At 38.5% G+C, this 23,012-nt stretch overlaps 3 protein-coding genes and 1 non-coding gene across 14 annotated transcripts; 2 read left to right on the top strand and 2 right to left on the bottom strand.

Annotated features, from left to right (window-relative positions):
- The first annotated feature begins 381 nt into the window (after window positions 1-381).
- On the top strand, window positions 382-453 carry Trnaw-cca. Its single transcript has one exon. It is a non-coding gene; the product is annotated as a tRNA-Trp (tRNA).
- Window positions 454-1,329: 876 nt separating this feature from the next.
- LOC6580141 lies at window positions 1,330-2,016 on the bottom strand. The gene has a single exon (XM_002005965.4). It carries the CDS (start codon window positions 1,960-1,962, stop codon window positions 1,558-1,560), a length of 405 nt encoding a protein of 134 aa, XP_002006001.1. The 5' UTR covers window positions 1,963-2,016; the 3' UTR covers window positions 1,330-1,557.
- Window positions 2,017-5,407: 3,391 nt separating this feature from the next.
- LOC116804167 lies at window positions 5,408-11,302 on the top strand. 10 transcript variants are annotated; one of them, XM_044010942.1, is made up of 4 exons: window positions 5,408-5,559; window positions 7,861-8,008; window positions 11,024-11,041; window positions 11,096-11,302. In XM_044010942.1, exons 1-4 carry the CDS (start codon window positions 5,438-5,440, stop codon window positions 11,162-11,164), a joined length of 357 nt encoding a protein of 118 aa, XP_043866877.1. In that variant the 5' UTR covers window positions 5,408-5,437; the 3' UTR covers window positions 11,165-11,302. The 10 variants fall into 10 exon arrangements, 1 of the variants encoding a protein (XP_043866877.1); XR_006357852.1 differs by lacking the exon at window positions 5,408-5,559 and adding an exon at window positions 6,934-7,512 and having other exon boundaries at window positions 11,024-11,302; XR_004364233.2 differs by lacking the exons at window positions 5,408-5,559; window positions 11,024-11,041; window positions 11,096-11,302 and adding exons at window positions 6,934-7,512; window positions 8,059-8,532.
- Window positions 8,868-22,972, bottom strand: LOC6580142 (CDK5 and ABL1 enzyme substrate 1). 2 transcript variants are annotated; one of them, XM_032730582.2, is made up of 9 exons: window positions 22,417-22,972; window positions 20,383-21,595; window positions 11,713-12,075; window positions 11,519-11,645; window positions 11,302-11,450; window positions 10,181-10,213; window positions 9,710-9,833; window positions 9,448-9,641; window positions 8,868-9,386 (listed from the first exon to the last, which is right to left on the bottom strand). In XM_032730582.2, exons 2-9 carry the CDS (start codon window positions 21,150-21,152, stop codon window positions 9,041-9,043), a joined length of 2,106 nt encoding a protein of 701 aa, XP_032586473.1. In that variant the 5' UTR covers window positions 21,153-21,595; window positions 22,417-22,972; the 3' UTR covers window positions 8,868-9,040. The 2 variants fall into 2 exon arrangements, with proteins under 2 accessions (XP_032586473.1, XP_032586474.1); XM_032730583.2 differs by lacking the exon at window positions 10,181-10,213.
- Between the last annotated feature and the right edge of the window lie 40 nt (window positions 22,973-23,012).

Genomic DNA, 23,012 nt, shown 5'->3' on the forward strand with positions numbered 1-23,012 from the left:
TGCTAAAAGCTATCGATGAGTTGAAATATGTTGCATCAGTAAGAGCACCTTTACGTTTAAGTTATCGATATGTGAAACTTTTCACGATATTGAAATTTGATTATATTCTATTATTTATTATATTTATTATAAATTGTCAAACTTTATAATTATAGAAAACAATATTGGCTGTACGATTGAATGGTTTAGGAAATGAAATGAATTTGCAGTAGTTTTCAGCTTATAATATATGTTGCCGTAAGTTTTAGCTGATAAATATTCGTTTCATCACTAACAAGTGGCATTTCATATTTTTCTCTTTGTGGCAACGCTATACAAATCTGGAAAATCTAAAATGTGGCAATGGAAGTCAAGTATTCAATTTGCTGCCTCGTATTTGATGACTCCGTGGCGCAACGGTAGCGCGTCTGACTCCAGATCAGAAGGTTGCGTGTTCGATTCACGTCGGGGTCAAATGTGACAAATTATTTTTTATTTTCAAATATTTCATACGTAACCTTGCTTTTTTTTTTTTTTCTTTTTTAAATAAAACTTTGCTCTATTTTGAAAATGGATCATTGTTAGTTTACTTTGTTAACCTTTGCGCTATGCCCACACCTGCTCAATAATCGATTTAGTTGTTCAGGCATGCAACGTTTTGCCAATTAGTGAGCTTAAATTAAATGTGACAGTACAATTCATTGTTAAATGAAAAAAAAAAAGGTATTTATTTCATTATTGCCGCTCGCTTAACTAAGAAACAGTCAAAACTATTGAGTAATCAATTTTTGAGAGATAAAATATATTGATTTATGTACATATATAAATAAATATACATAAATATGTACATATATATATTAATATATATATTAAAGTATATATTTTCTTATATATTGTATATATAGATTTTTTTTGTTATCTGAAAAAGGTTTTACTAATTAATTTAGTCTGCTTCTTAGTTAAGCGAGTACTAATAAAATAAAAAGATAACTTTATTGCCCTTGCATATATTATACTTGTATAGTAACGATCTATGTATATCTGTTCCGCTTTGTCCATTTCCAAAAGATTATTAAACAAATATACTCTCTTTACATTTTAAGCGAGTAAAAATATTATGAATACTTACCGCTTATTCATGTGGTAACACGAAAAGTCTAGAAGGAAGTTGCCCTTAAACTGCACTTTACCATATAGGAAATTGAAATCGATATCGAATCTACAGCTATTTCATAAAAAAACACGTATTTTTCAACTTGATCGATTTGCATTAGTCGAACTCGCTGCGACCTTAAAAGGCCACAGAAATATCACGAAGCTTTCATATTCATATAATAACACCCACAATCATTTTTATTTTTGTGTCATTTCACAATTGTTTTTTATTAAAAATAAAAATAAATAACTCAAATACAACGCTTAGGTTAATTTCAATGCAAAACTCAAGAGAACATGAAATTTATCAAGATTGTGATTAGTGTGAAGATCAGATAGGATAATAGATCTCATAAAAAGCTCTGTTAGTACAATACAAAATATTCACAATTCACTTTCAATATCCATTTCCTCCCGCCCCTCTCACTGCACCAACTTGAAGCGATTGGCCTCGGCATAATCCCTCGGATCGGAGAAGTTTCGCTCCGGCTTGATGCGCACATCGTTCGGATCGTTGACGAATTCACCACTCCAAGTCGTTGGCAATATGGTCGGATCTGAATTATATTCGAAATAGTCCTGATCATCGGAACGATTTCGTTCAGGCTTGGTGCGTGTCTCGCCGCTCTTCACAAAGGTGCCATCCCAAGCCGTCGGCAGGACAATCGGTTCCGTATTATAGCCATAGAAATTGTTTGTATTTGTCACATTCTGATTCTGGCGACGTATCTTGGACACATTATTCACAGCTCCATCGGGATACACGAATTTCCCATTCCAGCCCTCACACTTAATGGGTATATATTCCTCTTTCTTCCGTAGCGACATTTTTTCTCAGCTCGATCTCGACTTGGCGCGTTTCAAAATTCGATTGAACTGAAGCGACGCCAGCAATATTCTAAAATATGATTTCACACAGGTGTGTTTGTGTATGTGAGAGTGTGTGTGTGTTGCCAATACCTTGGCAAATTGTAAATGATTATTATTGTTGACTGTTTTGTTGTTGTTGCTGTTCAACCCACACTTAATTTCAGCTAATGACGTCATATATCACTCAGACGTTTGTTTTGTTTGCTTTCTGTAGACAAAACGGGTTCGCTGTCTCAGCTCTGAGGCAGCCTCCTCCACGGCTTTGCATATCGCTTAGGCAGTGCCAATGACAACAGTACTAGACGATTTTCTGTTTTCGCCGTTCTCGCTTTACCATATAAGCCGACAAATTAAACAGGCTACATCTCACCCAGCTACCTAATAGGTGAGCTTACGGTTTCGCAAGTTGTCTGCAAGCCAAGCTAAATACGCTAAATTTCATATGAATGTAGGGTATACTGGATTTATGTAGATGTATATTACGGGTAGAAGAAAGGCTACTATGTATACAATGTATAATCCAGATGATTCGCTCTTCTGCTCGTATGCGTGTCCATTTTTTCATCTGTCTGTCCATCCTTTCATCCTTCATTTTGTCCATCTATTCTTCGGTCTGTCCTTTTGACCATCCATCCGTCAGCTCGTTCGTTTCCCCGTCCGTCCGTTTACCCGTAAATCTATTCATCCATCTGTATAACCTTTCATTTGTCTCTCTATCTAGTTAGCCTTCAGTCTTTCAATCTCTATCTCTCTCTCTCTTTCTCTCTATCCTCTCCCTTTCTATCTTCACTCATCTGTCCTCCAGGAGCCATTACTTTGGCATAGGGTATCTGCTAGTCGCTCTTAGCTCTTCTTACATTTTCTTTTCTATTTTTAATTTGCCTATTCTAATCGACTTTTTAATCTTGATTGCCAGCATTTGACTGATTCATACGTCGCATAAAATAAAGTCATAAAAATTGTATTTCCTTATATAGACGATGGCAAAGATTTATTTATTGTTGTTAACTTGATCAATTTGCTGTTAGAATATAAATACATATGTACGATTCGGAAGTAATTGAAAACAAGAGCGAATAGATTAACAAGAAAACAAATTTTGCACAGTGGGGCAAATGCACAGCATTTTTGTGTAATTTCATAATGAATTCAGAAGCTGGTCAAACTTGACTTGAAACAGCTTTCTAATTAGCTTTTTGAATTAAATAGTTGCAAATAAATATTTTAAAAAATAAGAATATGTATAAATTTGTGTCTTCGCACTTGATATATATTCTAGATACTTTATTTATTCTTGTTCTAATGAGTTGGATTAACGATTTTTGTTAATTGATTCAATTAAATAAAGCATTATATTAGTATTTAAAAAAAAATAATAATAATAAAATAATTAGTAAATAAATTAAGGATTATGGTTAAGAATTGTTGCCCATTGATTAAATTTTTAAAATTTAGCTAAGTAATTTGTATTTATAATTTAGAGTTTTATTGATAGTATCAATCAATTTGATACATAAAGTAAATAGAATTTATAATTATAATAATCTAAGCTAGTTCCATGTTCAATCTATCGTCAATTTCAAATCCCAACTAGTTCCGATTGGTTCACAATTTGATCGATATTTGAATGGAGAGTGTAGCAAATTTATAGGCAACATGTCACACATTAACAAATCATACCTTATTGACCACCTGTTGTTTCAGTGCCACACGCACGTAGGTAACGTTAAAACCGTTACACTAATTAAAACTCGTAGCAGAAAGCAGAGAAACACCGCAAAGGGCCAAGCGCAAAAAAGCTTTTTGCATCCGCTCGCCCACACAGCGAGGCACGCGAACTGGTGCTGCTGCTGCTGGGTGGGTGGCTTAGGGGCAATGCGTGGCAGGCTTACAACAACATGCCACAGCGACGACAATGTTCGTCCCTCGCTCGCCGACCACCAAGCAGCAGCAACAGCAGCAGACGGCAGACGGCAGCGGCAGCAATTTCTATCCGCTGCTCGTTAGAAGAAGCGATGTCGACTACGCTGGTCGGCAACAGTTTGAAAGTTTTTCATGTCGTCGGCGTCGGCTTGCCTCCCAAAGTTGCCTGTGCCTCTGCGCTGCTTCTTCTGCCTCTGTCCGTGCCAGCGCCAGCGCCAGCGCCTGTTGCCAGTTACCAGTTGCCAGTTTCGACGGCTCTGCATTTGCTGTGCGCCTAGTTGAAAATCCAACTAATTGCTTATTTTAACCCCTTCAAAACTGGGCACACACACACACACAAACACACATACACAATGGGCCTTGCCTGGCCCGGCTTTCGTGTTTATTAATTAACAACACAAAACCCCAAACTCACAAAGGCAGCACACACAAGCACACACACACATGCATATATCCACACACACATATACACGTACGCACGTACACAGCTTAACCGAAGTGTTGTCTCCGGCATTCATTAGTGTTCATTAGTGAAACAAAATGCTCATTTACTTAACTACTCCCGGGCTCGTAACGAGCGTCCCATCTCTCTCTTTCTCCTTTCAGTGCGCCACTCACTCACTCACCGACTCACTCACTCACCCACTCTCTCTCTCTGTTTCGCTCTTTCTACCCGATTGCTGCACTCACTTATCGGCACTCGGCGAGTCACTCCGTTCCTGCTCTTGGCTCTTGGCTCTTTTCACTGGCTGCTGCTGCTGGTAGTTGTTGTTGTTACTGCCGCTCTTATGTTGCCAATTAAAATTCCATTTATGCCAAGTTAACTCACTTGGCTCGTTAATTGTTGTGGTTTTTTAATTGGACCCTTTTCGGTGCTGCTGAAATTGAATTGAATTGAATTGAACAACAAAAAGAACAATCGCATGAATGGCAGCGGCTCCGGCATGGACTATATCCACCTCCAATGCCCAGGCAGTTCTACCTACGTATATATATACCTGAGCTATAGAGACCGGCACTGGCTGTGCCACTGGCACTGGCTTCAACTATGGTGCAATGTCATTGAAGACCACCAAAACCTTCCCACTCTCTGCACTGTTCCATTGGGCGCGCTTATTTGTTGAGATTCATAGGGTTGCCAGGCTATACTAAAAATACGCCAAATTTTATTAATTTGTCCGCTATTAAATATAAACAAATATAATAACTAAAATATTCAGGGATTGTTTTCACTATATTTGTTTTAAGATTTCGTTTCAGTTGGTCCTAAATTTACATTTCTATAACATTAATTTCATAAATAAATATTTTTTAATTAAATAAATATTTCAATATTTATTTATTTATTTTTTTTATTAATATTAAAAATAAAATAATAATAAAAATAAATATTAAAAATATTATTTTTTTTTATTAATATTTTTAAATAATTTAATTTTTTTTAATTATAAGTATTATATTATTATCAAAACATACTGATTTGAAGTTTTTATACGATTTACTATTGCTAATGCTATTTTTCGCATTTCTTTTTCGCATCTTGACAGCTCTACGCCTCAATTCAACTAATGAACGAAGCCAAAGCAGCGCAGCACTTCGAGCAGCCAGTAGCAGCCATCAGCATACAAAAAAGTACTAAAAACAAAAGCCAACAAAAACCCCTAATTAAAATGCATTTTCATTCGGGACGTCAGCGTTGTTACCACATCGTCTGACCGCACCCCGCGTGCCTGTTTTTACTGTGCCTGGGACGTACTCTAAGGGGGGATTGCTTCATTCATTAGCTAGAATGCGGACCCCCTCGAGTAGCTGCCACTGCGCCTTACAGTCACATGAACCGTTATGCCATTGTACACACACACACACTGCGACATACGTACATGTACACAGGCCGTACACATGAGTGCGTGTGTGTGTGCGCGCGTTTGTGTGTGAGTGGCTGCGGGCATATTTAATTACAAAAGCTGCTAATTAGGAAACGTACACACCCACGTTGGTTAATTTGTTTGCAAACCAATTAACTCGGCGCACAGTATCAGGCGCACAGAAAACCACAGCCAGCAGACAGGCAACAGAAGCAAGCAGTAGCAGCAGCAGCAGCAGCAGCAGCAGAAGCAGCAGAAGCAGCAGTAGCAGCAGCAACCACAGCAGCAGCAGCAGCCGCTGCTGCTGCGAAAGAAACGCGTCACCGGCGGACGTCGCTGCTGAAAATGCAGACAGAACTTTCCAATCAGCGTCGAGCGCTCGGCCAGGGCACAGGGCAACTTCAGTGGCAGCGGCAGAAAAACAGAAAAAAAAGTTAACTAGTGAGCCAATGCGACTAAAACAGTTAACGTACAACAACAAAAGCCATAAAAGACAAGTCAATGGGGGAGGCACAAAAGTGCGCAATGGCCAACTTAATGAGTGACGAAATAATAAAAACGAAATTTTAATGAAAAAGTTCTGAGTGTGCGTGTGTGTGTGTGTTTGCTGGGCGTGTGCCGCTTGGGCTTATTCTTAATAAATGAGCTAAAGATGGCAAAAGTCATCAACGCCGCTGCGTTGTCTGCCATTGCCGTTGCCGTTGCCGCGGCCTCTGCCTCTGCCTCTGCTGCCGTCTTGCGTGCTAATGAGTAATAAATAATTTTTTTTTGCTGCTGCCGTTCTGCTACGGCCTAGACAAGCAGCATACGCGAATATCAGGCAAACAGAGCAGTAGAATAACGACCACAAGCGAATGAAGAGGGGAACACACAGAGAGAGAGTGGAAAAGGGAGAGACACAGAGAGAGAGAGAGAGAGAGAGAAACAGAGATTGAGCGCGTCCCAGAACGAGATAGTTAACGCAAGAATGTAAGAGAACGAGAGGTAGAGCGGAGGAGTAAACAGATTCGGTTCCGGCGTTGCTTTTGCGTTAATTAGTTTTAAGCATGTCCATTATGCAACAGCATGTGGCAAGCAACAGCAGTGTACATAAATATGAACATATGTAAATACATACATACATATATTTCGGACCGTAAGGCCGTAGGTACATATGTATGTATGTGTGTGTCTTCATATTCAACATATACATACATGTTGTATGTATGTATATAATTATGTGCATCGGAGAGCTCTTCAGGCTATTCGTCTAATTGCGCATAGTAGAGAATTTAATTATTTCGTAGTCACGGCAATTACATTATTTGAAATAGTACGTATAAGACAGCCATGGAGCGAGCTAGTTTGTTCTGTTATTCTTCTGTTTTATTATAATTTTTTTTTAATCTAGTACAGTCAGCGAGCTATGCTGATAAAGCAAAAACTGATTACATTGCAACGCATTAAACACACTAATGCAATGCCCACATATGGAATGAAAGACAGAGAAAGAGAGGGAGAGACAAACACATGCACACTCACATTCACACTGTGATACGCATACATGGCATAGCCAAGTGTGCAGCAGCAACCTCTGCCCATTTGCTGTCTGCCCAAAACAGTTACAACAATAACAACAGATGTCTTATCAAAATAAATAAATATAAAATTATTGCAGTTGCTCGACTAAACACTGCCCTATACCACAAAGCATACATACCACACATACATATGAAAGCAGGTAGGACATTTATTTAAGCGGACAGCCTGCTTCGCATTTACTCGGGTCATTTACTCTCTCGCGCTCTCTGCGAAGCTGTGCCACTTGACAGCCTTAAGCCGCAGAGTGATCGAGCGAGAGGTCCGATGCAGTCGGCAGTTCTGAGAATACACCATTTTCTTTGCTTACTCTGACAGCCCTCAAATGTGCGTGTATGTGTGAACAAGTAGTGCTACATGTGCACCCTGTACTTTGTGCAGTACTGTATGCTACTTTTACTTGTTTTAAATGCTCTTCTTATAATGATTTATATACAAAATAATTGTATACGTATGTATATGTATATTAATTTTATTTTTATATTAACAGACAACTACTTTCATCGCTTGCTCAGCCACTTGAGGTATGCCCGTTGCTGTCCGTGCTCTTTACAGGGTATACCAAAGCAGAGTTAACTGTTAGCAACAATAACAAACAATGTAATGCATATGGGGCCCGGGCCAGTCCAACTGGGCACGTGAGTATTTTATTATTTTTTCGGTTATCGGTGCCCGCATTTGTTTATAGACTCGGAACGGAGAACTCTTTTTAGGGTTTCGTCGCTTGTAGCTGGCTGCTGGGCGCCTGTTGCCCACTCAAATAATCGATCGCAAATTATTTATTGATTTTTGATTGATGAGCCTCAGGTGATTTACGCAAATGGGTGTGAGGCCCCCCATTGTGGCGCTGCGTGGATATTTCGGCACCAAATAAAGCTCATCTGACTTCTGTCCGTTTGGGGCGGATTAGTTAGCTTTGCTTATGCGGCTAACAGCAATGCCAAGAGGCAGAGATCGAGCTAGGCGGTGCCATGCCGAGCCGTGCCGTGCCGAGTGGAGTCAAACAACCGCCGCAGTTCAGGTTGAATTTGAATAATATTATCAGGTTGCAAGAGCTCCACCAGCTGTGACAGCTGAATTTGATAAGCCGCGCGCGCTATCGCTACATATGTAAATTATATGACGCATTCGTAATAAATATTTTTTGTCAGTTCTATTTAGATTTATTTGTTTATTATACTCGATCTATAACAAAACATAGAAAAAATAACTTGCTAAAAGAAAAACACTTAACAGCTACAGATATAAGCGCCTACTACCGGAGAGGTCTCGTTAGGAAGGTTATTATATATGTATATGTAAATTTCTATATTTTCTGTATCTTTTTTTTTGCTTTTTTGTTTTTTTCTTTTGTATTTTTTTTTTTTTTGTCAATTGTGTGAACTTAATTCGTAGCAAAACTTATTCTATATACTTAAATAATTATTGTTTCTCATATACTCGTAAAATATAAGTTTATAAAAATCCCGCCTCCAAAAATATGCAATATAATAAGTACAAAAATCATGCCCCAAAAGTATGCAACATCATCCATCTTCCTCGTCTTCTTCTTCCGTCTACTTGCGACTGCCTTTGCGCCTTAAATGATGTCGCGTCGTGGCCGCTGCCAGGGCAACCGCCGCCTGCGCTGCCGCCGTCAGATAACCTTCGGCGCAGCGCGTGGGCCAACTCTAGGATTCGTAGAGCAAGCGTTGATAGTGCGGCAAGATCTCATGCATTGGCACATGCAAACTGAACTCGAGCGCCACGAGCACGGCGAACTCCGAGGATATCAGTTCCTTGCGATTCAAACGAAACACACTCTCCGTCTTCTCAATCAAACTCTTCAGAGCATCGCCCTTGACATCGTTCATCTTGGCGCTGAGCAGGAGACAGGCGCCGGCACACAGCTTGCGATTGCTCTTATTTATCAGATTGGCTAGAATTAGCTTCTCGAAGTAGACATAGGCCTGCGATATGGTGACCAAATCGATGCGCGAATCCAGTTTATTGATGCGTCTCATCTCCCTCTTGATGCTGTGGAATAACATAGAGTTAGTTAAAGTTTTCATTGAAGAGTTTAGCAGATCAAAAATACCTTCTCAGTTTACTTAAGGTCAGCTGTACGGTTGGAAACTTTTCACGGAACTTATCGTTCAGCTCCTTCTTCAGATCCGACGGACGCACATAATCAATGACCGAAGTCATATACGAGGTGAAGGTCAACAAAGTGCGATGCTTGCCCGCTATTAACTCTGGATCATCTAGGATGCTCGCCGAATACTGTTGATACTGTAGACAGAGAGCATAAGGGATAAGCTATAGTACAATATATATAGTTTAGACAAAATTCTACTTACAGGCAAACCACGACCCGCATCTGTTCCACTGAGTACCATGCTCTCCATATCCATATCGAGTTTCATCTCGGGTGTTGGACTCGCTGTGGTATTATTGCGATTGTTGTTCTCATAGGTGAAGCACCTGTAAAATGCATCGATTATTGATTATAGATATATCGTATGATATGATATATATATAGATATAAATGTATTTATTGTTGATCTATAAGAGGCGTGAGTAAGCGGTTTAGTTGAAAGCGTTTTAGCCAGTTTTCGACTGTGCAAATGTGAAGTGTGAATTTTGTTAGTGGTAACTACTCTATATAATATAGATACAACGGATATTTGAAAGCTTTCACAAGCCATCCAAGCCATGAACTATCCATGTATGTATATACAATATGTTAATATATATTTATCAATTCATAGCCGAGATAGCTGTGATTGTTTTTGGATTTTTGTTATTTATTAGCTGCTTCAAAAATTTACCATTTGCCTTGATGTTTGGTTATGGTTTTTGTGCTGAAACGAAGTAGTGCAAAGCGTTATGATTAGCAAAAAACAGTTAATGGTACAAAATGCGTCGAAATTCTCCTTCTTGTATACAGTTATTATATATACATATATGCTAGATATAAATATATATATTTTTGATTATGTAAAGTATTACGCAATCATTAAAAGTTAAAAAAAAACACCTGAATCATATTGGTATGCTCGCTCATAAGGTAGAAGATGAGTATATTGGTTTTCTGGTATGCCTACTTGTGTGCCTATATGGGTCGCTTTATAGACTATGTACATATGGTTACCTATTATATTTTGAAATTGGCTTGGGCATCATATAATACTTTTAAAATTTAAATATTTTTAACCTTTGATTCTTATACCTTTCACAGCTTAACTATCAATAGTTTTACAGGTAGCATCCAACAGGATTATGATATAGTCAATTTTAAACGCATATAATCAGCAAGTTCTCTACTTGATTTACATTTCATAATCAAACTATGAACCGAAAAATATGATTGCAAATTCTAAAATATGAAATTTTTAACAAATATAGCTAATTTTTGGAATCATCAACAGGTATTGGGCAGTCGATCACAGCCGACGGCAATATTTTCACTTGTTTTTCGCTGATTTATTTCGAATGCCCATGACTCAGTCCGTAGCCGCAATATATTTATTATAGAATTTTGTGCACGCAGCGAATGAAAATTATGTTGTTCATCTGATATTTGAGCTTTAGCTGTTGTTTATATTTTGCTTATTTGACAAAAATATTTAACAAGCTGATTATTTGTTTTTTTCTCCTTCTTTCATTTATAGGGGATTACGAGACGTTATGTAAATTAAATTGGATTACAGTCGTTAAATTGATTTTAAAGCTGTTTTTTACAGAATTACATATGCATACTTATGGATGAAAGGATATGGATAAATTTAGGCATAATGTTTCGAAATAGTTAATCAACATTTCAATGAACCAATTAATAATGTTTGTAATATGGATGAGACATGAGATCAATTTTAATCATAATGCGTTTATGGTAATGGAAAATTATGGTACAGGTAAATGAAACATTCGATTTGAATGAGGCACCAACCTCGCTATGCCATGATTTCTGAGAGCTGCTGTGCTCGTTATCTCCATTTGATTCTCAAATATAGAGGGATTGGTCGAGGCATTGCCATGTTTCTTGCGATCCTTCTCATATTGACGCGACGGTACCAGCAAGTGTCCGTACGAAATATCCTAAGAAATAGATAAAAAAATTTTAATTAATTCGCTTAACTTGATTAATATTTGCGTACAGAACTAACCTGGCCACTTTCAGCTTTCTTTATGCCTAGCAAATCGAAGGGGTCGAAGGGAGCATCGTTAATGGAGCTCAAGGGGCGAGAAGTGGATGGGTTGCGACGTCGACGATCCTCCTTGCGTATCTCGGCACTAGAAGGATATGCAGATATATTAATATCAATTTATATTTTCGAATTCTTTATGATCATTTACGTACCGTCCATTCTTGCCCTTGTAGTACGGCAATGCTGAGAATATAAAAAATGGCACCTTTTGTGATACCAACAAAATGCGCTCATTGCGTTGTCCCAATCCTACACCCGGAGCTCGACGTCCATCAGTGATCTGCACGGATTTACCGAAACTGTTGCGAAAACTGCCAGTGGCAGGGGCCAAACTCTCGGTGCTGCTGTCATCCGTTATGTGACTGGCACTCGAACCGCTACGAATGTTGTAGTTGCGTTTGAGTCCGCTAGCTGCAATGAGTCCGGCATTGCTTCCTCGCATTCCAGGTGCAGTATTCAGACGGGCACGTCTCTCCGGCTGCAAGCTCTGTTCGCTAGCTCCATTGCTGAAGGTTCTGCAATTGAGAATGAGGGTTAAAATGAGAATTAAGTATACAAAAACCATTGAGATAACTTATTTACTTATGCATGTATAAATGATCTTAAATGACAAGCCTCAAATGCAACAATGAGCGTATATTCCCCTCTACTCACTCACTCAAGCTTACGCACTCGCTCGCTCTCCATTCAAAATCCCTTCAAATAGCCACACATCAGTTTGGGTATTTTAACGGCGCATCATAATTTCCCATTCTCTCACTGGCTCTTCCTTCAAAATACCCACAGCGATTTGGGTATATTTAACGGCGCATCATAATTTCCCTTTCTCTCACTCGCATCATAATATCCCATTCTCTCATTGGCTCCCCCTTCTAAATACCAACAGCAGTTTGGGTACATTTAACGGCGCATCACAATATCCCATTGCCTCTCCCTCTCGCTCTCTTTCTTTAAATAGCAGCATTCAGAAGATGCACGCACACACCCCAAAGAGGTGATCGATATTTTCACAGGCTTGCAGCAAAGAGCAGTCCAAAGAAATTTTGTCAATACGATCGAGGTTCACACTGCATACATACATATATACACACACAGACACATGATGTGGGCATTCATAGATCGTTGTTTATTGTTTGTCGTGCGTTTTTCGTAGAAAATAAACATCGAGTTTGTATTTATTGGACTGCAACTGCAGAAGGGCATCTTGTTGTTATTTATTTCTGTGCGCCTGCTCAATTACCTTGAGATAATTGGTATAGATCGAGGTTACGCTCCAGCTCCAGCTACAGCAAAGGGCTCCAACAAATGGCACCTAAAATCACGTACACAAATTTCCGTGAAATAGCGTTTGCATTAATTAGGAAACTCGCTCAAGGGGGGACCCATACCCATAAGCAATATGATGAAGTGGCGCCAAGCCTGTCATAACCCGTTAATTAGTTGGAGTATTCGAATAGGCGCCCAGAAATGCCAGCAACCAAACGCCACACACAACAAATGAGCGGAGCAAAAGACCAAAGGGAAGACGGAACGCCAAAAACCACGCACACACTTTTACGCACACGCACACGCACGTCTATTATGTTATTTACATGTTTACATGGAATTTAAATGCTCAACAAACTGCAGCCAAAGGCGGAGAAGAAGAAGAAGAAGCAGCAGAAGACATTTCCAAAAGGGCACGCTGTAGAAAATATACGACGACGCGTCATCTTGTGTAACTTATCGACTCTTCAAATAATGAGCGAGCTCATGCGTAAGTATGTGTGTGTGTGTTTGTGAGTGCGAGCACAACAATACGGTATTTAATGCGATGATTAGAAGTAACTGGGAGAGAAGAGTATAGCCCTAGAAGAGAGACGAATGCAACGCCCACAAGTGCGTGTCGTAGTGCAAGTGGTAGACTGACTGACTCTCTCTTTCTCTCCCTCTTCCTCACTCTCGCTATATTTTTGGGCATGTGTGTGTGTGTGAGTGCGTGTTTGCTGGCATTTTTGAGTTGTTTCTTTTTCGGTAGCTGTTGTCTAACGACATCTGCGCGCCTGTACCATCGGCAAACAATATTTAAATTTCAAACAAATATTTCAAATACCCATGCACAGAGTTGACAAACACAGTCTAATTGGAATTTAAATATAAGCCAATTGGAATTCAATAAAAACTGACAAAGAGAGTTTTAATTATCAATTTAATGCAATATATAAAACCTCGGTCCTATTTTCATGCAAATTTAAGAACTTTTGTTATATGTACTAAATTATATAGAAATTGTAAATAAGAATAATTTCAATAAAACTTTTCTTTGTTGTTTTGTTTTAATTTAAAAACTGTTACTTTTTATATGAAGTAACAGATATACCCCACTATCAACGTGAATTTGATTACATATTTTTAATTACACGCCATTGTCATCTGTTGGCAATCAAACTTCCAAATGTGATTTGTGCAACAAGCAGCGTAAACAATATCAATTGAAAACAATTAACTTTTGTCTTATCATTGTTGCGCTGCTAGCTGCTTATCATTCATTACGCTCTTATCAGCTCTTCAGCACTTCATATAAGAAAGTAGTGTATGCCTTTATATTACAAATATATATTAATAGGAAAAGCTTGTCGCTCGTGCCTCACGTGCCCAACTACAATGTGATTAAAATCAGTTTGCATAACAAAACAAAAGCAAAACAATAAGCAACAATATATTTAGAAATCCAACTTTGATACTCTGTTTCGATAGCAAAAATTAAGTATATTAGCTTGGTGCATTGACAATTTGCATTTACTCTTTTAGCCTAAGTTTCATAGATAATAGATAGATAGAAATGTATGAATTTAGATTCCATAATTATCCCTCATTATAGCAAGGTTAGATCTAAGTGAAAAATCTAACAAAATTGGTGGACCATGGAAATGGTATGTACATATGTATATACCCTATATACATATATATTACTTTTATATAAATTATACATATTGCATATATACATTACTGAGTAATTAGCATAATGATATACTATTTGTTGTTCATAATTATTTATTATGCTTTTAATTGTTTATTTATTTCTAGTTCACAAAATTGAGCAAACTCTTGGTTTTGCTCAGTACCTGTATCAACCAATCGGGTTTACTTGTTTGACTCTTATTGTTCAACAATTTGACCTTCGGCTAAAGAGCTTTAACATATTTTAAAACCTAATATATACATACATATGAATGTAAATACATATATGTATTTATATTATTTATAAATTCGATTGTAAAAAGTCGAAAATCTTGACGTAATCATTAAAACCCAATTTAGATTAGCTTATCTGTCGGGATTGACGAAAGGCCCTTGTTTATTAAGCACTGTCAATGCCAACAGAATAAGACTTGAGAATATAACTCGAAACTAAGCAATGAATGTGCAACAGATCTACACAGCAATAAAGTTGGGTAGACGACGCCCATTTGCAAATAAAATGCAAGATAATGAAAGATAAGTCTAGTCGGCGGGTCTATAAATTTCCGTTCAGCCATATGCAAACTCTCTATTCATATATTTACACATATTTAAGGCGATTTTGAGTTCGCTTTATCACAGTTCTACGTTTTCGCAATCAGTCAATTATTCAATTTGTCAATCTGACTTGTTTCATTGCATAGGCGCTATTAAAACTAATGCCTAAAGATAAAGTAACAACAAAAATAACAAGAACGACAACCATTGAACAGGCTGCTTCTTACGCTCTCTCTGTCTCTGTCTCTGCCTCCCCTGCTAACATTCTGCTTATGCTCCTCTCTCTTTGTCATACGCTCGCTCTCTTCAGTTGTTTTTGCTTATCAGGCTCTCGCCTGAGCTTGCAGCTCGCAATTTCATACATACAAATGCTCCGTTAAATTGTGACTCTATACGAAGTGCTTATACGCAGCACAATCGGCTTGAAGAGGTTCAAAGTGGTTTGAGCGAGTTTGCGACTTTTGTTATGGTTGTTGTTCATTTTTGTTTTTGTTTTGGTATTTGCCAGCTTGTCGAAGCGAATGAATCAACACAACACACAAAAGCAACTGCTGATGACCACAGCACAAAGACCAAAAACTTTGTAAGTGACAGAGAAATACTGAGAGAGGGAGAGCGAGCGTGTGTGAGAGAAGGGAGCGAAAAGTTAAAAAGCTGTTTTTACCATTAATATTTTGCATGTTTGTTTACACACACACACATACACACACACACACATACGTACATATGTAAGTCCATAAATATCCAATACGCTGCGCTTGGTGGATAACAAATTGACAATAATAACAACTAACTGCGCAATAGTATTTACATTGCTTTTTTTTTTATTGCCAATAAATTAGCTGGCCCATGCCGTAAAAGATCAGGAATGTCTTAACTATTTCCTTGCGATTTTAAATGGGTTTCTTAAATGAATTTTTAGTGTCATAAATATGCTCTACTGACATATATTTTGCAACCCCTCGATATTAGAAACCCTATACCTTTGGCATGCAAAACTCTTTGGGTGACCTTGAAAATGTTGCACAACAAAAATGGGAACACAATGAGAGAGAAAGAAAGGAAAAAAAAAAAAAAAAAACAGCTGCCTTCGTAAAGGAAGCGAAGTAAACAAACAGCAATCTAACCGGTACATATTGCGTCGTTAAACAGCTCTGCTGGCTGCCCTTCAAGGCTACCCAGTTCGCAAAAGATGCCAACAAGAACTTGTGCAGAAAGCCGAATTAGACAGAGGGGAGAGGTAGAGCAGTGCCAGAGCCAGAGGAGGCGGCGGCACAGGCAGAGGACGAGAGAGAACGCGTGTCTGACACAGGTTTTTGGTTACGGGCAACCCTGACATTGACATTGAGCGAAACCGCGCACAGGAGCTAAACGCACGAAGCGTTGCCAGACTTTTGCTTAAAGCTCCATTTCAGTGTCAAGCGCGGCGTTTTGTCTGTGTCCTTGAGAGTGCGTAACATCAATGCGGAAATGTCCAAATCAATTTACAAATTTTATGACGTAATAGAGAACATTTTGAGCTTTTAGCAGCTGCAATAGAGAGAGGAGAGAGAGTGAGAGGGACAGCCAGAGAGTGAGAGAGTTCGAGTACAGCCGGAGCCACCGCCAAAAATCAACTTGTTAGACAAAATGCCGCAATCCAATATTTTTGTTTACGTTTTTCGTGCAAGGTCTCGGTGTCGCACTTTTTTCGGAGAACCTTCTTCCTTCCCTACTATGCACACATATCAAATTTCAAAACAACTTTCAATGTAGACTCCAAAAATAATAAAATAAAAGCAACAGCAAAACAACAAGAAAAGAAAGAGACCCCATTAAATTGGCTTAAAGTAGTTTGTTTTGCTTTTGGCTTTTGCGTCGCAGTTTTCTGCATTTTTCGCCATACAATAAAAAGCACACACACATACATTTACATAAACACTTATGCTGTGTATATGAATGGTATTCATCTTTCGCGCATGCGCAGCATTTTTTGTTCTTTTCTTACAGGAAGCAGCATTCCGCAAACGGGAAGCGGGAATGGGAATGGGAATGAGAATGGAATTTGAACGTCTCAAATTATGAATGTTGTTTTCCATGAATGTTGCTGACATAGTCAAACGGATGTTATTCGAATTATGTAATTGAAGCCTTGTGGGTAAATTCTTGATAATGTGTGAAAAACATTGATTGTTGTTTATTTTTAGTTTGTTATGATATTAAAGCCAAAGTGGAAGCTATTGGCTATAATATTAAGAAATTTAATATACTATACATATGATTATATATTTATTTTTGGAAAATCATTGTTTTGCAATAATAGCAGATAGTGTCGTACATGATATGGCCAGATATTAGCAGTTTAAATCATCTTTAGCCATAATCTAATCAGCTTTCATTGTATGAAATCCAATTGGCTGATAAGCAATACAAGCTCTTGACAAATATTTGCTGACGTCTTAGCCTAATTGATAAGTGATACTATACACGTAGCTGTCACATTGACCAAACAATTCAAACAGTTGGCAAAATGTCAAATAAAATTGGTTTAAATTAGCTTAAATGTAAGCTAAACTAATTACATGCACAAGCATACCTGCATGTGTGTAGAGACTTGTGCTAATAAGATTTACGAGTGGCATGCAAAGCTTTACGAAACCAATTGGATGATAGGTGAACGACACAGCGTAAAACTACAGCCCAATGACTATGAAAGAAGCAAAAGCGCAACAACAACAACGAATGCAGAGGCGTAGGTGAAGCGCGAATAAGAAACAAGGTCACCGCGGCAAGCGCCAACGGATTGCAGTGTGCACACACGAATGCAACTATGAGTTTGTGAGTGTGTGTGTGTGTGTGTTTGCACATATTAAAATGCGTCTAGCAGAGCTCAACGCAACTTGAGCAATGTGCTAACATTGAGACAGAAAGCTTTGTGCTGCAACGGGACTGTGTGTGAACCGATGATAGCCGAAGCGAGATAGATATATCTTGTGGTGCAACTGCTCTTATCAAGGTTCAAGGCAGTTTATTTGCGTTTGTACTTTCTGTGCGCTCTCTCCCACTCTCACTCGATGAGTGGGTTATATAAGTACATACGTACATATATGCCATACAGCGAATATAAATAAATATTTATGAACAGGCAATATTAATGTTGGCAGCTCAAAATGACAGTAAGACCTATTATTATAAATGCAATATATGTATATACAAGCATACATACATATACATACATATATGTATGTATGTAGATACATATGTCCACATGTGTCTTCCATATAAAACGTGTTCATCATTTTCAGGCATAGGATATGTACTTACAGACACATATGTACATACCAAAGTATATGTAAGTGTGCGTGTGCTCATGTGGAAGATGTCCCCTGCTCAAAAACGATGTAATTATTATATGTGCACAGTAAAGGCTTTTTGCTCTTCTCTTAGATATGGGATTATGCAGACACACACATGCACACATTTGAGAGAGAGAGAGTAAGAAAAGGGAAATTGTAACAGCTGACCATCGCTCGATCACACTTTATCTTATGGCTGGCAGATGTCATTGCTCACTGAGAGCATAGCGGCGAGTATAAAGGAGCAAAGTAAAACCGAAATTGCCAATTTTCTACATACATATGTCAGGCAGACTTTTAAGTTTATTTAATGCATTAAGCAGATAGTTAGAACTGCTTTTTGCGTGGCGCATGACTATGAAATAGTTGCGTGTGATTCAGTCAAGCCAGGTGACACATTTCGTGTCAATAAAAGTCAAACAAAGCGTATCTAAATCGAATAAACAATAAACCGAATGATAGCCCGCCCAGCTGGCTATGGCATGAGAATGAGGGGCAGGTCAGGCAGGCTGGGGCTGGGTGGCTGGCCGGCTTTGCAGTTACAAGTGATACACAACAAAAGCCTAAATTAAAGTGGAAGCCGCGACAGCCCACACACACACGCACAACATGCAATTGTTGTTTATTGTTGCTGACTAATTTGCGGGCTGCCACTCGAATGAGGCGTTTTGATTTGCGTTAATTGGACTGGCACACGTTACCCACTTGAATGGATACGGCGCCACATTCGGCGTGAATCCGCATCCAACTACTATATTTAGCGAGCTGTGAAAAATATCATCCGTCCGGGGTCCAACTATGTCCGACCATAAGCAATTACGTCAATTCAGAACGAGAAGACAAAAAGAGAGTGATCTTGCAAAAGGGAATGCTCGATTAGCAGAATATCCTACTCTGCTTGACGACAATGGGAAATTTGGGACATTTTTGTTTATTTGCTTTAATAGGTGAAATTTTCAATGAATGGGAATTTAATGGAAATGGAAAGAAATGGAACTGAGTCAATTCTATGCATATCTAGCTCCTCTACTGTGCCGCCTTTACTCAGTCACAAAGCGTTTATCAACATCAATATACCCCATCAATATTTATATGTATCAAATATTGTGCATTTTGTTCGAGCTCGAGCAATACATAGATTCAATTAGCCGTACGACAGCTGTGAGAAACTTTAGATATGCATAAACAAATGTTCTTCGCTCGCGCTTTTCACTTGTAAAATCATTGGCCTGAATTGTTTTGCTTAGCCACGACGCGTTAAGCTTGTTAACAAATTGAACACCAGGTGTCAATTGCCAGCAACTTAATTGGAAATTTCAACATAGCAAAATGATTGGAACAAACTTTTTTTTATCTCCATCTCGCTCTCTCTCTATAAATTGAGAAACATTCATGATTCACATGAATTATAAATCATTATTCGAAATTATTTTAAAATTAATAATACTAAACACTCAGATATGTGTAGGCCTATTCATAAATTGCATTCGAAAATAATATTTAGATAATTAAATTTATGAAGGTGTAATAAATGGGCTTAGAAAACTAATATGAAGTTAAGTAATGTTCTTGGTACTTGGAAAAATATCGATAATTTATCGATGAAGGATTAGATTTAATTAGTTATACATTGGCATTATTTTAAGAAATTAATGATTATATGATTATTGTATGCGTCTTCAAGTGGGAAGCGAAGGAATTTGGAACTTCCGATCACCTTAAAGGAGCTAAGGAGGTAAAATTCTATGAAAAGAAAGAGAGAGTGGGAGAGAGATAGAAAGAGAGGGAGAGAGAATCAGAGCATGTCTTGAACAAGTTATTTTGTAAATATTTATATCAAAAATCCCTTATATGAACATGATATTATTAGATAGATTTTCCAAAACTTGTTTATCCACCAAATTACCCATTGCTTTAAGGCCATCAATAACAGAGTCATTTAGAATATTAATAATGCTATATAGATTACAAAGACTTCGTTGCACTTACCGTTCTCTTAGCGGCAATAGCTTTAAGCCGCTGCCCAAATTGGAGACCTTCAGCGGTATCTTGACGCTGTCCGAATCGCTGCCGCTTTCAGCACCAGAACCGCCGCTGCCGCCACGTTGCTGCTGCTGCTTGATGCGTCCCGATTTTGGGGTTTGCTGCTGCTGCTGCTGGCGGCCACAGGAGGTGGGCCGCTTTATGTTGCGTCTCTCAGCCTGGATGGGCGGATCGCTCACATTCATCAGGTATTGACCCATATTTTCAGTTTCACTAAAACCATCACCATCGCTGCCACCGCCAACTCCGGCGGCATTGCAGTCGTCCAGGCCGCACAGTCCGACGCTGGCGTCGCTGCCGCTGCCCATATGCACATCGGCGCTGCAGAGCAGAAGCGCTGCTGAGGCGCTGCCACCGCATTTACCATTTTGATGCTGATGTTGTTGTTGTTGATGGTGGTGGTATTGTTGTTGTTGCTGCTGCTGCTGCTGTGGTTGGCTGCTGCGCTGCTGATGATTTCGTTGATAATGCTGATGATAGCCGCCGGCGCCGAGTCCCAACGCTGCCGCTGCGTTGCCTTTGCTGTTGTTGCTGCTGCTGTTATTATTGTTGTTGTTGTTGTAATGCTTCTGCTGCTGCTGCTGAGTGCAGATGCTGCTGCCAAATGTTGCGCCAAATTTTGTGTCCCGATGTGTGCCATCTAATGAGATATTCGATAGAAACGAGATCGCAGCCAATCTGCGCCTGTGTCTCGTCTTGTTTAGCGAACTTGCCATTAGGCACTTAACCGTTATCCCAACTCGAACAGATGCAATCGACAATGGATAGAGAGAGTGAGAGTGCGAGGCGTGAGAGCGAGCGAGATAGTTTGCGTGAGCTACTAAGATACGTTTCCAATGGAATGTGATACAGTTAACGGCGAGCTTTCCAGCCTAATACTTCCAGTTTCCTATTGCACTGCCCGAAACACACACACGCACAACGACACACACGCACACACACAAGTTTCTTGTGCAGTTTCAATTATATTCGAATGGAATATTCTAGTGTTGTATGATTTCTTTTTAATTTTTTTATTGTTTTAAATTAACAGTTAAACTGTTTAGTCTCTAAATTACTTGTACGCGACATTTTGATAGTAAAATTTTGAATGACACAATTTTTAAAAGAACAAAAACAAATTTATGCACTTGGATTGTAGCTTGATGTTCAAGATTTACTGCAAAAAATGAAAATCAAGAAAATTTTTAAATAATTAATAAAGTCAGTTCAATTTATTATATCACGAAATTTACATACTATAAGCATACAATTAGTAATTCTGGTATACAAAATAATCATAATTAAATGCAATTGCATGAATAAATGTTTATATGCATATTCGGTCTTTTCTTCTTCATATCCTTTAAATTCCTTCAAAATAAGGCCAATAAACTTTTAGTGCTGGCTAAAAATTTCTCTAGATAATTCGAAAGAGCTTTCGCTTGCTGCAAGTTCGTTGCTGCCTGCAAAAGCTGCAAAAGCTGCACTGCATTGCTGCGATTGCGGCTGCTGTTGTTGTTCTTGCTGTTGCGTTTACTGATAAACGACCGGCAAACACGTTGAAAATTTGAAGCTGTTTGTTTACCTGGGCAACCAACAATTTTTAGTTTTAGGGTGGCGAAAATTTTCCATCAATAAAACGAATCAAAATGGAAATTTTTCATACGTCCCAACAGCTGAGAGCAACAACAACAATAACATTGCTAAGGGTTGCCTTCTTTTGCCTGCACTTCAGTATAAATTGGTCCAATTGGATAACTCAGTTGCGACCAGTTGGAAATCAGCACGTGCGCTTGCTAAGGGAAAATCAATGTGGAAACAAGTGTGCGAAAATATCTATATGCACACATACATTCATATGTGTGCATGTGTATGTGCATATATATATATATATATATTTAAGCATGATTCACGCCCACGCATAGTGTGTGACGTAGGTGTTGACGAAAAAATTATTTATATGTACTTAAAATTGATTTGTTCGTATTTTTTACTTACTCAACCGCAAAAAGAATTCGCTATTTCCTTACACACACCTCTTTGTTTAGACAAAAAAAATAATTATAAATGTTTCAAGCGCGCCATGGTGAACTATTTTTAGCCAAAAGATTTAGAAACTTAGTATCAACTGCCAACAGTTACACACTTGGCTATTTTAATTTAAAATTTTTATTTATTTCTTTTGCTATTTTCTATTTATTTTATTTCGATGCGCAGACTTTGATTTCTTTTGCTTTCCGCTGTTGCCCTTCTTCTTCTTCTTCTTCTTCTTCTGCTTCGTCTTTGGATTACCCCACCCCGCCTCGACAACTGCAATTTCTGGCAGCTGCTTTCGTTGCGTAAAAATCGTGCGTAACCGAATATATTTTTGAACAAATATGTTTACAGGCCTTTGAATTGGCGATATACAAAATACACATACACGTCTTTACTGTTATTATATACAATTCTTTTGTCAAGAAATACGAACGCGAATTCTAACACGAGCGCAATGATTGATTCGGCACAAACGACAGAAACGTCAACGTTCCACGGAAAATTCACATTAACTGCTGATAGTGTTACCATACATCGAATTGCTTAAAATACCAGCA

Source organism: Drosophila mojavensis, unplaced genomic scaffold, assembly GCF_018153725.1.
Source record: "Drosophila mojavensis isolate 15081-1352.22 unplaced genomic scaffold, ASM1815372v1 contig_80, whole genome shotgun sequence".
NCBI lineage: Eukaryota > Metazoa > Arthropoda > Insecta > Diptera > Drosophilidae > Drosophila > Drosophila mojavensis.

Bases quoted from the DNA above. Each gene is read 5' to 3' on its own strand.
- LOC116804167 (XM_044010942.1), top strand. From the start codon at position 5,438: ATGCTATTTTTCGCATTTCTTTTTCGCATCTTGACAGCTCTACGCCTC. The intron at 5,560-7,860 runs GTACTAAAAACA...TTATATTAACAG, and splicing joins AGCCATCAGCATACAAAAAA to ACAACTACTTTCATCGCTTG.
- LOC6580141 (XM_002005965.4), bottom strand. From the start codon at position 1,962: ATGTCGCTACGGAAGAAAGAGGAATATATACCCATTAAGTGTGAGGGC.
- LOC6580142 (XM_032730582.2), bottom strand. From the start codon at position 21,152: ATGGCAAGTTCGCTAAACAAGACGAGACACAGGCGCAGATTGGCTGCG. The intron at 11,646-11,712 runs GTACGTAAATGA...ATATCCTTCTAG, and splicing joins TACAAGGGCAAGAATGGACG to TGCCGAGATACGCAAGGAGG. The intron at 9,642-9,709 runs GTAAGTAGAATT...CTCTGTCTACAG, and splicing joins ATGCGGGTCGTGGTTTGCCT to TATCAACAGTATTCGGCGAG.